The following is a 15,091-nucleotide window of genomic DNA, read 5'->3' as shown; positions in this document are numbered from 1 at the left end:
TTTCATGATTAAACAGCAAACATTTTATTCTATGGCTGTTCTTGAGGAAGATGCTATTATCCAGCACGGGAATTGCTGAATGCTAGCTACTTGATCAAAGCCATGGAAAATGTGAGAAGCCGCTGGAATCCAGAGTGGCATTCAAATGGGTAAGCAAAACTTAGAAAAGTACAAGGCTCTTCAATCCAGAATCTGGTAAAAGCATAAAGAGCACCACAAAAGCAATAGTGCCAATATTAAAATTACAATAAACCTTTGGAATCTGGGACTACTTCAGTTTGAATGGAAACAATCCTTTTACATTTTCATCCACAAAGGTAGTGCAGATTTCACATATATTCTCTTAAATGAGAAAGTGAGAACAGATCTGAAGTCCTCTAATTGTCCATGTCCTGAAGCACTGATTTTATTTTTTTATTTTAGTTTGTCTGGCTTTGTTAGTCACTGAGCAGATGATGACAATTCTTCACCATGATTAATATCAGGATTTGAGGTTTGGTCTTTTTCCACATTGCTACAAAGCCAAATACTATTTTGCAACAGCAAAGTTCAAGTCCCCATCACTCAGACCACTAGAATACTTTTTGTGGGAAAACAAAGTTCAAGTCCTTTCTGAATCTTATTCAGAACAAGGTCTGGAAGGCATTTTTAAACAGCACCAGTGTTCAAAGGAACCACTATCTCTGGCCTGATACATATTTCATTTCAAAGATTGAGAATGGACCACTGCAAGGATATAATTACCTTTGGAACACAGTCCATAATGGTTTTCAGATTCCAGTCTTGTTTCAATTAATATACATTTTAGAAAATAGCAAGCTTAAAAATAGTCAGAAATGCTTCAGAATTTACTGCAATGCTTGGTAAATCCCACACTGTGAAGCCTCCTTTCCCCTGGTCTGAATCTGCTTGTCTATAGCTTCCAGCTACTAGAGCTCATTGTTTCTAGCCAGGCTAAAGATCTCATTATCAAGGGTTTGTTCCCTGCATTTGTACTGGTAGACCCTGATCAAGTCATTCCCTTAACCTCATTTATGAGGAAATGCAAAGACAAAGCTTGTTAGATCTTTCACTACACAATATATTTTCTACTCTTTTAATTAGTACCATGGCTTTCTCTGAACATTCTCTAACTTAGCCATATTAATAAATGAACCACAGATTCCAAACTGGACTCTGTATTCAAGTAACAAACACACTCATGTAAAATTCAGAAAGATACACCTGCCGAACACATCTCTATTTATTCCTCCCAAATTCATAAAAGTTACTTAAGACACAAAATTGGACTGGAAATTCATAGCATTTGATGATCAACAAACTCCTCCAGTCAAACGCAGCAGTCAGTATTTCTGGTAACCTGAAGTTATTAGGGCTGCTACTCACACAGGATAATTTGCAAATCAGGCTGATACAATTATCTCTTCAAAGAAATAAAATTTTTACAATAAATATGGACAGCATTTCATTTTTGAAACACATTCAGCTTTGTGCTAGTCTTGGCTAAGTGGCAGTGAACAGAATCACTGCTGAATCTTCTCCCTTAACAATGCTTCAACCCTTCAATCCTCAGCAAACCATCAGTAGCTATTACATGATTTTTTTAGGACACTCCTAAGAAGCTAAGTGCCATAGGACTGAGAAAGGACACCATGAGGGGTCCAAGAAGAATGCATCCTTCCAGCAAGGAGTCTCATTTTACACTGACAGTTACACACCCAAAAATTATCTGCCCTTTAACACATGTAGAATATGTGAAGTGTTACCGATTGATTACACAAGACTTTCCTTTCTGAATCAAAATATGCACTACTAACTCTAATCTTCTAAGAAATCAGAGGATATTACATTAACACTTTATCAACCACTTTTCCTAATTTCATCAAAAATACATCATGCTAACTTGACATGGTCTGGCTTTCCTATAACTCATGTTGATTGGCACTAATTATACAACACTTCTTTAATTCATTATTAATTAGGTCCCTTATTATTTTGCCCAGAAGTGATGTCAAACTGACAGACATGTAATTATCCAGGTCATGCCTTTTACCCTCTTTGAATGTTGGCACATTAGCCATTTTTGTGCTCTTTCTTCAGTACTTCAAATCTTATAAAAAAAATCAGCATTACTGCTCCAGGAAGCTCATTGGACAGCCTTGTTGAAACTCATTATCTGAGCATTCCAATTTAAAAATGGCTAAATTTAGCTGCTATTAAAGAGCAACCCCTTAAGTGCCTATTACTGGAAATTATTGCATTGACTTCCTATTATACAATTACATAATATAACACATACATCTTTTCATTTGCCAATCTTTTTACACCACTTTACAATTCCACCACATCCCTCTCATGATAGACCAACACATCTGCTTGATTCTGAAGTAAATTCAGTGCTCCATATCAGCCTTAGTTATGCTTACTATCAGCTTTCTGTTCTCATTTTCCTTTAACCATTTACAATGTACATATTACTGAACTTTACAGCTCTCCTAGCTGTCCACCAAACATGGGGATAAGTTTTTAATCCATGTGGCCTCCTTTAGCACTGGCTCTAAGCCAACAAGTATTGACCCTTGAAATAGTGTGTACCACTAGCAGGGATCACACTGAACAATGCCAACAACGTGGACATTACAAAAGCAAACATTTCTATTGCTGTTACAGGATGCTGTATTTTGTCTGATACTTGCAAGAGCATTAAATAAAAAGGGCAAGCATTAATGGCAGGTCAGAGGGTGAGAAATTTAGGGATACTATTTGCTGATTTTGAGACTTTTACAAGAGCAACTTCCAGAGCACAAGCAGATGCCATACAGGTGAAAAATTTTAGAAAAGGTGCTTTTGCATAGTGTGCCATAGCCATAGCAATGACCTGTGCTCTTGTAAACAGAACTTGCCTTGTAAATACATTTAATTAATTTTTAATTAGAGGACAGAGAGCTACCAAGTCATGTGGGGAAAAGTATGAATGGTCCTTGTTTATTCTGGGAATTTAAATACATAGTGATTTTCACCAACCTTAATGCAGCAATAAAGGGGGGGAAAGCCTATCTGCCTTTACTAGAAAAACAAGATAAAGTTGAGACCATTATCATGTGTTGGTACTTGGCATTCCCCTAGTGATAAACTATAGTTTCTACTCCACTAATCAGAGACTGTAGTTCCAACCTGGGATTAATTATTTATGAGGAACAAAACAGTGACTGACAGAATCTAAGTCTGAAAGTTTTATTCTATACCGTTTTCAAGTCTGAATTTGAGGCCTAAGAACTGCAAAGCTGCTTTGATACTTACCTGGTTTAGTCTACCCTTACTTTGGTATGATGTGTTCTGGTCTATCCTCACACATCCATTTCCACATGCATCTGCTTGGCACAAGCAGTAAAGTTTAGTTCTTGCTTTTCCCCACTTCTTTTTCCTGCAAGTCAAGGCTGGCCTTTCCACAGGCATGTGGATGGCATAGTTCAAAGTGCAAGATTTCATATAAACAATCATCCCCACATAGATACATGAACCTAGCACACAGGAATTGACATGAAGCAAAGTCTGAAGTCTTCCTATGGAGATCACTGGAGCAAAGCAGAGGCTGTTGTTTCTCGGGTGTCAACAGCTTCACACAGCACAAAGTACTTTAGGGAGAACATCCAAGAACAGCATTCCATAGTTCAGACCAGTGGGATGGGATTTGTCTGGGTCCTCAGCAGATGCCGTGCCAATTTAAACATTGTTAATTTATTATGAGCAGCAGTGATCCAAGAAGATATATTATTCATTAGAACATCAAAGGTCCAAGGAAGAGGACCGCATACGGTTATTTGTTTCAGGTCTCTTTGAAGAGATGATTGCACCATGAGAGAACTCTGCCAGCCAAAATACCCTACAAACTGGTAGAGAGCCAGAGTAAAATGCAACCAGATTTATGCTTCAAGACAGACACTGATAGTTCAAGCATTAAGACTTATCAGAAGACTGTTGATAACATCCCATTTATGCTGTTGATAGATCATTTGCATAAGGTCAGACTGCAAATTACTGGGTTTCATGGAAGGATCTGTTGCCATCTTTGTATGTACTCAGGTGCTACTCCAAACACAACATATGTTAACTTGGCCACTGCACTATACTAACATTACAACATTTCAAGCTTCATAACAGAGCCTGGCCTTATAGAAAGGTCCATGCTCAGTAACCTACACTGCACAATAATGCACAACTCTAATTAATACTTCCTAAATCTAGGTATTTACAAAGAATAAAGTGATGGCCAGAAGATCACTGAAACCAGCAGTAATGGAAAGGAGAAAAAGTGAGGGGAAGAATAAGGGGAAGAGACAGAAAGAGGTGAAGCTTTTACAGGTGGAGAGAATGAAAAAAGAGGAGGGATGTCCATGCAATTACTCACATGCAATACAGCCTCTAAACACATGACTTCTACAGAGAGAACAATTCAGACCTTGCTTTAAGCCTGAGTTGGTCCATCTTCGTCTACAAACTGACACAAGCAAGTTAAGCAGCTTTAGGTCCACATGATTTGGTTCAACTTGATACAACCACATCAATCTAACCATGTAAACTGCAGGTTTAGAATCCTACCCTGTGAAACTTTAGACAAGCAGCAATTACTCCCTGGGACCATGCCCCATCACCAGCATTTAAAAAAAAGTAATATACGGACAACAGATTAAAATGCTTTGTGGAGCAAAGACCAAACCTAACTCAGACCCTTCTGCTCCAGACAGAGGCCCCGATGAAAGCCATGCTCACACGATGGAATGCTACCTAAGTGACACTAAGAAGTGGGTAGGTATGTCCCACAACCAGCCTCACACAGCCTAGGTAGATGCTCCCAGTGTCAAATGACCAGTATTAAAGGAGCAGAAGCTACCACCTGTAATGGAGCAATGCCTACTTTGAGTCTGACAAGACCCAGTTCCTACAGAGGCTTCAGGTGTAAATCCCAAGCAGAACAAGACACACTGTCACCCCTTCAAACAAAGGGCAAATGGTTATGTCCTCACCTTTCACACGTGCCAGCTTAGGTAGTTCTCCAGCTCACACTGATTACCATTCCAGGCACTGGTGGCTTCTTTTAAACAGCTTGTAAGAGCAGCTACTTAATTCAGGGCTGACAATCTTGCTTCCAGGAGTGAGTGTTGTAATGCTGAGTATCATAATATCTTTGTATTTCCATTTGTGAATCTAGCTATAGATACTGGACCATGAACCAATTAGGAGTGTCACACAGTTACAAAAGACAAACACCTAGGATAATTAATCACCCAGCAAACAATTACAGCCCATTCAGTGTTGAAAAAAAAAAAACTTATCTACCCAGTACAAACCAAACCTATCTACAGCCAAACACCAATTCTAAGCCTCCAAGAAGTCTGCCAGACATGAAAACTAAATTAAATATAAAGCAGATATTGTAATACCATTCAGTTCTCAAATACTTGACAAGCTGGGTTTTAAAAATGTACAGACTGGACTTTCCATAGCTAAGATAAACACAAATCTTGGCTTTCTAAATATATTGTTTATTTATAGTTGAACGTTAACATCTGAACAGCAATCTGCAAGCACACAGGGATAATCATTCAGTGATGTTTCTGTTTAAATTGAAGTCCACAGTAGCCACATGTTCCGGTCTTTGTTTCCTTGTCCTGCAACAATACAAAAATATAAAAATACAACAGCTGCCAGCTTCACTTTATAAAACTTTAAGAAATTACAATTTTTCTCTTATTTGTGCCATCTTAAAACCAATCAATATTGCCAAGGTACAGAGTTTAGTCTTATTTGAAACACTCTAAGCAAAGATTCTTCAAGAGTGTGGCACACTTCAAACAAAATCAACATAAAAAGATCAGGAGTGTGCTACAGAAGTGAAGGCTGAAATCCTTCTTAAATGTTACAAATAGGAACCTCCAAACATTTGACTTTGAATAATGTAAAATGAATTATTACAAAATTCTTAGTTTACTCAAAATAGAAATGCTTATGATTCTAGTTAGGAGTCATAATAACACTGACACTCAGGGACACCAGCCCTTCCCCACCATTCTTTCGGGCATTAGGAAATGTCAAAGTTTAGGTGAGCAGACAAAGATTTTAAAGCATCTGCAATCAGGCTCTACCTGGGAGCAGGACCTAAGAAACAGCTACATCAACTAAGGTCATAGGACAGTAGCCTCAATATTTTTACTCTCTAGAACAAGAATACACTGGAAATTATGACTACTGTCAACAGCAGGATAAGACAACACTTATTCTTCATTCTCTAGCCATGACTGAAATATTCAGTCTTCAGAACCACTAAGTTTCCCAAAGACTGAAAGAGGGGTTGGTTTGTTTGGTTTTCTTCCTCCTTTTTCCCTTGAACTTGCAAGACTGAAAATAAACTGCATAGTCCTAAAAATACTGCAAATGTATGGTCAAACTACACAGTAGCAAACTACACGGTGGCATTTAAATAATTAGAGTTCCAAAATGCAGCAAGGATGCTAATTTTTGCTCTCAGCTGTTGTTCTTACTACTTCACCTGATTTCTTTAAAAAAATACTGTCCTACTAAACAAACCAAAATTTCAAAAAGGAATTTCTACAACTTCAAATGGAAGCCCTCTAATTCTTCTGATTTGTATCAGGCACCAAATAAAATGAGCATCTCAGGTGGTTACTCCTTTTATTTTGTTAAACTAGCATTCCAAAAGCCAGAAAATCTTACAAAAAAGAATGCACAGGCAAAACATGCTACATGCAGAATAATGACATTACCAAGTTTATGTATACTTTGGGATGTCCCAAAGCTCCACCACCACCATCGCATGATATCACTCTGCTTTCAACTTGACTCACAGGCTGCTCTGCTATCAAATCGATTGCAAAATTCTTGTTCACCTGTAAGAAAAAGAGGGAAACTTTCAGACACCATCCCCACTCAAACAGAAAGCAATTGCTATTTGCTGCATCCTCAGGCAGTTCCACTACAGCCATTTTGAGAAATTCCTGCTCAGGCTTCCTCCCAACTCCTCTACCATCTCTAAGGCTCTGCTATGAACCAGATCAAGGAACTATACACTAAACTCTGCAAAGGTAATCCCTTTCCCCTGATATACAGGCCACATCAGTGCTCAGGTTTCAGGAGATTTAGCAGAGGTGAGCAGAAACAAGTAAACAAGAACAGAACATATTTAACCAATACTGTATTCTGCTTTAGTGACTACATGATAAAATTGCAGAAGAATCTATGCTGATAAACTCAAAAACAATAGTGAGACAAGTAAGGTCAAGCATGAGATAAAACAACTGCTGGTAATTTAGAGGCTCTAACCATGTACCTTATTCTATCACTGCACAGGAATCTCATGAAAACATGAATGTGGTGCATAACAACAGTCAGGAAGACAAACTGTTTAGCATCAGAAAAAAAGGAAAAACCTCTAAATGCCACTACTCAACTCTGTAAATTCATCATACACACTTCCTGAATACGCACATCACTCACAAATAGGGCTTCTTCCTAGAGCACACCTGCATGGCCTGAAAAACATAACCATGCCTGGACAGGCTGGCGACACAGGAGCTTGTCCCTCAGCAGGACCTACAGCACCCCAACACTCTCCAAGTGTGCACTGAGCAGAGAACTACTGCTGCAATTCAGGGAAAAGTATTCCAGGAGGGGCCACCTTTTTCAAAGGCCATGATATACACGCATGAATATCAAATAATATGCACACCCAAAGGAGGCAGTATGCACTGCTCTGTGTATAAACATGCTGGTATTGGAATAAAGATGAGATTCTTGAGAAAAAGACAGCTATGTGTCCATTACATAAATCCCTAGGAACTACAATAGTGTTTTTACATAATCCTAGTACGTAACAACTTAGCATCTTCCACCAAGCCTCCCATTAAGTCTCTGCATTTTTTGGTACAGTAATGGAAAAGTCAGTTTTACCAACTAAGAATTTGTCCTTACCAAAAGAAGATGACAGCTAAAAAAAGTTAGCAAAACAAATAGGTTCTGGTATTGAAAGATATTGGTAACATCAAGAACCCCACTGTCTGGGGCTGCGTCTACAAGTCATGTAACTTCCACCAAACAGGAAGAACTTTTACTGCTGTTTTTAGTAACACTCAAAATTGTGCATCCTTCATTTCGTGCTAAAGGAAGAGGAAGATAAAACCATTATACACCTTTGCTTCAAGATTAGAAGCAAGAACTCCACTCATCCCAACACTTCTTAACCACCAAAGGTACTTGTGGGGAAAGAAAGAAGCAAAGACCTCGAATCTGCTGTATAGCTAAGACTTGTCTGTGGTTCAGCCTACTAAAAAAGACACAGTCTAGGAATTGACCAGGAAAACTCACTACAAAAAAAGCCCAAGTGGTTGCAGTTACAACATAACCCTTTGACTAAAGGACAGCAGTACGTGGCAGGAAGAGATTGATTCCCTCAGCACACCCAGATGTGCCTTGCTCCAAGCATAAATCAATGGCCTATTTTCTTCCTGACAGAGTGCCAGTTTGACAATTTCATTTCTGCTTCTTCCCACCTATCCACCTCTGCCAGTCCATGGTCTGGGAAACCAAAGAGATAAAACCAAACTTGGATTTGATCTCCAAAGATGTAGAGGGAAGGCAGGAGAGAATATTTAAAACAGATGAGCACTGAGGGGAGTCCTCCTCACACCTTCAGCTGCTAAACCAGCCCAATAGAAAGGGCAGAGCTGAAGTGAGAATGGCAGCGTTGCAATAGGTCCTGCTCTACCTTAGGGATTACAGAAGGGCAGGATGACCTGGTTGGACTGTGGCAGATGCAGTTGCCATGATCAGTTTTCTCACAGCTTCCTGCTTTAGGCCCTTGCCAGATGCACTAATCCCCAGTTCTCCACAGAGAACCAATGATTTTAGCTAAAACACATGGATGTCACTAATAACTAGGCTGGCAGAACTAAGGGGACAATAAGCACATACTCCAGGCCATGCCCTTGGGCCTGGCCACCTGAAGCACACAGGCCCAGACACCCTGACTAGGGGAGAGTCCAGAGGCTGTGTCCCCCCAAAAAATGAAAGCTGCCATGGCTGGAATGGGGCAATCCCGAGAAGAACTCAACCACCTGAACCTACTGAAGGCAAAGGGAAGAAGAGACCAAGAAAGAACAGTCACCAGGAAAGCTTCTGCTTAAGAAACATGACAACATTCAGACTACAGACACAGCTGTCAACCCTAATTTTGGCAGCTGAAACATACTGTGGGATAATGGCAGAGTCCCTAGAGAGAGACCTATTAATAGGCACAGATTGTTTAAAGTATTAAACATGTAAATGTTGTCTCAATTTTACCATTAAAACTTAGCATTAGACCTTGCTCAGCAGACACAGAGCTTGGCTTTTGCTGGAGAAGGAAGAACTGGGCTGAACTGAAAACCTTGGATGTTCCACACGACATAGAGTCTGAAACTACCTGATGGCAAGGGCACATTAGAGGGAAGGAGGTAAGGACACATGGAGAATCAGGCTTAAGCAACATTTCCTACAAAGTTACACAAGTAGCAGAGACGTCTGCAGTACATCTGGGATACTTTCCCAACTATCATCCCTGAACCAAGCTAATTCAGCATGTAAAGTGACATTTTCATTTAATTATTTCACAGGTAGAATCCCCACTTTTGCCACACAGCATGAGTTAAATTGTATCTGTCACATAGTGAGGTAAACTCAATATGAAAACCCAGAAATCAGTGTAATTAGTCCAGGTTAATTTAGGAAAAGAATAATTATATGAAACTACTTTAAAAATCTACCACACCTTATATTTAATGTCTCTGTTGAACATAAACATTTACAGCATTAACACTTAGGCACTATTCAAAGGCTCATTAACACTTAGGCACTACTCAAATGCATTTCATTTTAGCTGCAATAATTCTGTTTCTATCCCAAAGGCCAGCAGATCCCTCATGGAGCTGTGCTGCTTGATCATTAGAGAAAACTCAGTGCTAAAGGACCTCTCATACAGTGGGTATGTGAAATATTAAGCAGCAGCAACAGGGCCACCTTTACAGCACTGCACTTGGATGATGCTGGTATTACTAGACTTTGCATTTGAGGCTTCATTATTTCAGAATAGTCTGCATTTTACTTTTGTTTCATCACTCTTTCAGCAAATGCTTCTCAGGCTCATTAAAAATGTAATTTGGGTAAAGATCAGAATTTTAACTGCACAGAAGCAAATTAGGCTTCAAAACAGATATAAATAGATATATAAACAGATTAACAATTCAGCAGACTATTTAATTATGTGATTTTTCTGAATATAAATGTGCTAAAAACATACAATTTCTTAAAACAGATGCTTAAAACAAAAACTGTTCCAAGTTTAAGATTTTCAAATGGCTACAATTCTAACACCCTAAATGCAAGCACTTAGCAAATACAGAGCAAGTCTTGAGTTTTTCAAGTTTATCAAAACCAGGGAGGTAAGACAGAAGCAACCATAAGCTGCCTTAAAAAAAATTTTCATCATAGTGAAAAAAAGCTCCACTGAAACCTCAAATTCAAACCAATTTGGTTTTGGTAGGGTTTGTTTGTTTGGGTTTGGGTTTTTTTTTTTGTTTGTTTTTTTTGTTTTTTTGGTTTTTTTTGCTTGTTGGTTGGTTTTGGTTGTAGGGTTTGAGTTTAGTCGGTTTCTTGCTTGTTGGGGTTTTTTGGGGCTTTTTTGGTTTGGGGTTTTTTAATGATAATGAGGTAGAGGTTTTTAATGACAATTAGGTAAAGAAAATCCCATGAACTACCCCCTCTCCCATGAAAAATACTAGAACAGTTACCTCCTTTTGTCGTCCAACAAATCTAACTCTTCTATAATCCTTCTCGTCATATACCTAGGGTGTAAAATAAACTTGATCTTATTTACAGAGCAACAACTATAAACATAGAACACAAAGACTCAGAAAATAAATAGCTTGAACTGTATACTTAAGATTCAAATATTATCACAAGCATGTAGTATACAGAAAAATTAGTTTCAATTTCTCTCACACAAGTAACTGAATTGCACATTGGAAAGTACAACAGACAAGGAAACTGGTGGTGTCGGAGCTGGCATGAAAGCCAATAAAGAGAAGAGCCTAATCACACAGATGAACACAAATGTATTATTTATAATGCCGTTCCTTGATCTCACCGAGGTGGTGAACTAAACCGGGAAATTCATGTTTCGTATTTATTTCTGTTCAGCCAAGCAACCACAGAGCGAGCTTTCCCAAGCTAGCTCCACCCGCCATCCTCTCCCGCATCTCAAGGCACCACACGAGCCTCAGCTTCCCCACTGGAAAAGAGGCAACCTGGAGTTGCAAGGCACTGACACGAGGGTGCCTCCTCCGCCTGACAACTCTTCGGCTGGGTCACAAGTCGGCTCGGTAATGGCCAATGACCCTCATCCTGATTAACAAAGTTTTTTTAGATTGGGTTGTTTTGGGTTTTTTTTTATTTCCGCCGAAACAGCGCGTACCTCCCGTATACGGATCATCCAGGAGCATGAATTTTCACAGTGCGCGCTGAACGGAGAATCACAAAATAAATCAGGTTGGAAAAAACCTCTGACATCATTAAACCCAACCAGTGACCCAACGCCACCATGTCAAGCAGACCGTGACAGCAAACGCCACATCCAGCCATTTCCCGAACACCTCCATGAACGGACGCGCCACCGCCTCCCCGGGCGGCCTATTGCAGTACCTAACCACTGCTTACGGCAAGAAATTCCTCCTGATGTCCAACCTCAGCCTCCCCGTTACATGACATTACACCAGCGCGCTGCTCGCGGCCCCGGCGGGATTTCCCCGCAGGCGCGGGCGGGACGCGCCCGCCGCCCTCCAGGAGCGCGGGCCCCGCGCTCTCACCTGCCCCGTGTGCGTCACCAGCTCGCCGGTATCAGAGGCCCGCACACCGTAGGGCCGGGCTGCGGCGGCGGCCAGCCCCGGACGGGACAGCAGCGGGCGGCTCCGCGGCAGCAGCAGCCAGCGGAAGGTCGCTGCGGGCGCCGCCATCTTCGCGCCGCCCACGTGACTCCCGGTCAGGAGGGCGCGGGCCTCGCCCCGCCCCGGTGCCTGCGCGCGCTTCCGGCGGCGGGCGGGACGCGTGGCCGCGGGCGGCGAGGGGTGAGCGGGCAGCGGTGTCCTTACCGGGACCAGGGCGGGTGTCCTCGTCGGTGGGGGCGGTGGGTGGTGTGGGGGCAGCGGGGGAGAGGAGGACAGGAGGAGGGGACCGACGCGCGTGTCCTGACCGCCTGACCGGCGCGCTGTCCCCGCAGGGTGCCGAGCATGCTGTCCCTCCTAGTCAGGGCCGCCGCCACGGCCGCCCCGCTGCGCTCGCTGTGCCGCTCGTCCTTGTGCTCGCTGGCCCCGTGGGCACGGGCGGCGGGGCTGCCCGCGGCCTGTGCGAGCTGGGCCCCGGCGGCGTGGCGAGCGCCCCGCGGGCTGCTGGCCGTGCCGCCGCCGCCCGGGCCGCCGTTGCCGGCCGGGCTGAAGACGAAGGCGGCGCTGAGGAGGCGCTGCAAGGACTGCTACATCGTCCGGCGGCGCGGGCGCATCTACGTGTGCTGCAAGAGCAACCCCCGGCACAAGCAGCGCAAGGGGTAGCGCCGGCCGGGACCCCGCAGGGCACAGAGCTGGCGCCGTGTTCGGCGGCCGGGCCCGGAGCCCCCCGCGGTCACCGGGAGCTGGCAGCTGGGGACGCGAGTCGCGAAATCCTGTGCGTGACAGTGTTTCATCTTTGGAACGCCTGGAGCGAGGTGCGATCGCGACGGCCCTTGCAGGAATTTCAGGCCTTGGATGCGGAGAGCTGAAGTGGGAAACAACAGGCTTCAGGATCTCTTGTCGTCTTAAACGTGAAGCCTTAAAATCACCGCTGTTAAATTAAGAAGGGTGAAGCTGAATCACTGGACTCCTAGGTGCATTTGGGTTTTAATTAGCAAAATGAAAATAAACTCCATCGATGTTCATTACTACAACACACTACGGTTTTTTTTCTTGAACACCCTTTCCCCGCCGCCCCAAGATGTTGTTGGGCAATTTCAGAGTCCATCTAACTTGCCTTAAGATTCTGCCAAGCTTTAGGCTCACTCTCACAGATTGGTGAGGCTTAAGAATATTTTTCTTTTTTTGTGTCCCTTGAAAGAGCTCTCTCCTAACAGGTGTGGAGAGAATGACTGAGAGCAGTAATGCCTCAGAGGTCATATAGCCAAGCTTAATGTTGAATGCACACTCGTGGATTGGTATCCATGAATTAATTAGAGCCAAAATTGCTTCAGTCACCAGTGCTATTCCTCACACTTCTCAATATGATTCTGCTTGAGGCAAGAGTGTTAGATCATCCTCTGAGCTGCAAGTTCTTAGAAAATGGTACCAAGCTAAACTTTTGGAAAACTGTCTTGTTATGGCTACAAGTTTGCCAGAGTACTGTGAGAAAGTGTCCCTGACTTGAAAGGTGAAATTGGTTGAGCACTGTGTTTGAAGTTGCTGTGAGATTGGATGGTATGATGATTTGGAGTCCTTTTCTGCCCAGTTATAATTCCACAACTTTACAATTGCAGTAACTTTTATAATTTATATATTTTTATGTCTACTGCTTGTAGACAATGAGACTAAGTCTGTGAAGCTGTGGCTAAGCATTCCAGAGGCAATAATTATTGGTTTTCCATATTTTAGGTGGTTTGTCTTTTCACTCATCTCTCTCATCACTGGAAATGAGGGTTTGGAGAGAGAGGAGCCGGTTAGTTAACATACACATACATCCTAGGGGGCATTCAAATGAATTCATGGCAATGGGAGGAGAGAGAACAGGCTACCTTCAGCTAACTAGAGAGACAGATTGATACAAAATGTGTGAGGCTCCTCAAAATCAAAGAACCTTGAAGTAGTGGAAAACTTCAGGAAGGTTTGATTGAAATTTAAATGCTCATGAAAAAGAACTTCTACCTTCTAAGTACCCACAACTTGTGGATGAAAGCAATTTCTTGAAAATATTTTACACCTTTAACATGCTTAGACAGTTAAGCTGTCTTAAGAACTGAAGATTTTAAAAGCTCCGATTCTCAGTGTTAATGCTACACATTTGTAGGTGTGTGTGTTTTGTTCCAGCAGAAGAAAAGGCCTGTGTGCTGTGAACCTCTGTTGGTACCCTGTGAGTTTAGCTATTAGTACACCTTTAAAGTAAACAGCGTATGACCAAAAAAACCAGTGTTTTCCAGGCCTACCCACTTTTCCGGTGGTTAGTGAGGGCTGACCTGTGGATTGGGCGTGAGATGAAGTGAGGATCTGTTTGTTGGGCATTTTAGGAAAGATAGTTGGCAGGTGCCTCATAAACAGTTCATCCAGCCCCTTAGTTCAGTCAGAAAAAGGCAGCTCACTGGTACAAAACAAGCTGTGCTGGTGGGTTACTGAGGAGGTACTCAAACGTTTAAGGGCTCTTGCCAGGAGCAGTGTCAAATGGTTAAGAGACACCTGCAAGTATGAATTACCAGGTTGAGGAGCAACAATCATTACCTGGGAAGACTTTCTGAATTCAGCGGTGTGTGGGACCCTGAGACAAGTTCACTCTGCCAGGCTGGTGTGACATGCAGTCTGCACTCAGAAATTGAGTGAAATTTAGGGCTAGGATTACTGTGCAGCAGAGAGGCACAAATTACTGTTTTCATCTCCCCCTTTGGCCTAAGACAAGCTTTTATACATTGGTGACTCAGCATCTTATTTCAACAACTTACTATGAGGAAAATTTTTTTTCCTAATTAAACCCTTTGAATGTAGGGCTGCTAGTCAGAAACTTGAGTTGTGAAGTAATTTGAATTCAAGTGTTTATTATGGCTGTAAACAGTTCACGTGTCATTGTCTGAACAGTCAGTTTGAGGTACCTGGCGTGGAGCATTCATGGCCATCACTGAAACAGCATATTTGGTTGTGCTCAATAGATTTTGGAAAGAGGATTATAGGATTAGAAACTAGGAGGTTCTGAATTGTAATTGTACTCTGCCACTGACTTGCTGTGTAATCTTGTAAAGGTAATTTTGCCTTTGTCTTAATTT

The 15,091-nt window shown here is 42.2% G+C and overlaps 2 protein-coding genes across 2 annotated transcripts; one reads left to right on the top strand and one right to left on the bottom strand.

Annotated features, from left to right (window-relative positions):
• Window positions 1-5,522: 5,522 nt before the first annotated feature.
• On the bottom strand, window positions 5,523-12,096 carry NDUFS6 (NADH:ubiquinone oxidoreductase subunit S6). The gene is made up of 4 exons (XM_038128663.1): window positions 11,913-12,096; window positions 10,839-10,892; window positions 6,783-6,905; window positions 5,523-5,669 (listed from the first exon to the last, which is right to left on the bottom strand). The coding sequence occupies exons 1-4, from the start codon at window positions 12,057-12,059 to the stop codon at window positions 5,604-5,606; spliced, it is 390 nt and encodes a 129-aa protein (XP_037984591.1). The 5' UTR covers window positions 12,060-12,096; the 3' UTR covers window positions 5,523-5,603.
• Window positions 12,097-12,100: 4 nt separating this feature from the next.
• On the top strand, window positions 12,101-13,023 carry MRPL36 (mitochondrial ribosomal protein L36). Its single transcript, XM_038128664.1, has 2 exons — window positions 12,101-12,170; window positions 12,323-13,023. Exon 2 carries the CDS (start codon window positions 12,333-12,335, stop codon window positions 12,648-12,650), a length of 318 nt encoding a protein of 105 aa, XP_037984592.1. The 5' UTR covers window positions 12,101-12,170; window positions 12,323-12,332; the 3' UTR covers window positions 12,651-13,023.
• Window positions 13,024-15,091: the final 2,068 nt, after the last annotated feature.

This window comes from Motacilla alba, chromosome 2 (genome assembly GCF_015832195.1).
Source record: "Motacilla alba alba isolate MOTALB_02 chromosome 2, Motacilla_alba_V1.0_pri, whole genome shotgun sequence".
NCBI classification, from domain to species: domain Eukaryota; kingdom Metazoa; phylum Chordata; class Aves; order Passeriformes; family Motacillidae; genus Motacilla; species Motacilla alba.
Note: the sequence above shows the minus strand (reverse complement) of the source record. Positions and strands in the feature narration are given on the sequence as shown.

Excerpts from the sequence above, each read along its gene's own strand:
- NDUFS6 (XM_038128663.1), bottom strand. The coding sequence starts at position 12,059 with ATGGCGGCGCCCGCAGCGACCTTCCGCTGGCTGCTGCTGCCGCGGAGC. Across the intron at positions 10,893-11,912 it reads TGGTGACGCACACGGGGCAG|GTATATGACGAGAAGGATTA; the intron begins GTGAGAGCGCGG and ends TTTACACCCTAG. Across the intron at positions 6,906-10,838 it reads TTGTTGGACGACAAAAGGAG|GTGAACAAGAATTTTGCAAT; the intron begins GTAACTGTTCTA and ends TTTTTCTTACAG.
- MRPL36 (XM_038128664.1), top strand. The coding sequence starts at position 12,333 with ATGCTGTCCCTCCTAGTCAGGGCCGCCGCCACGGCCGCCCCGCTGCGC.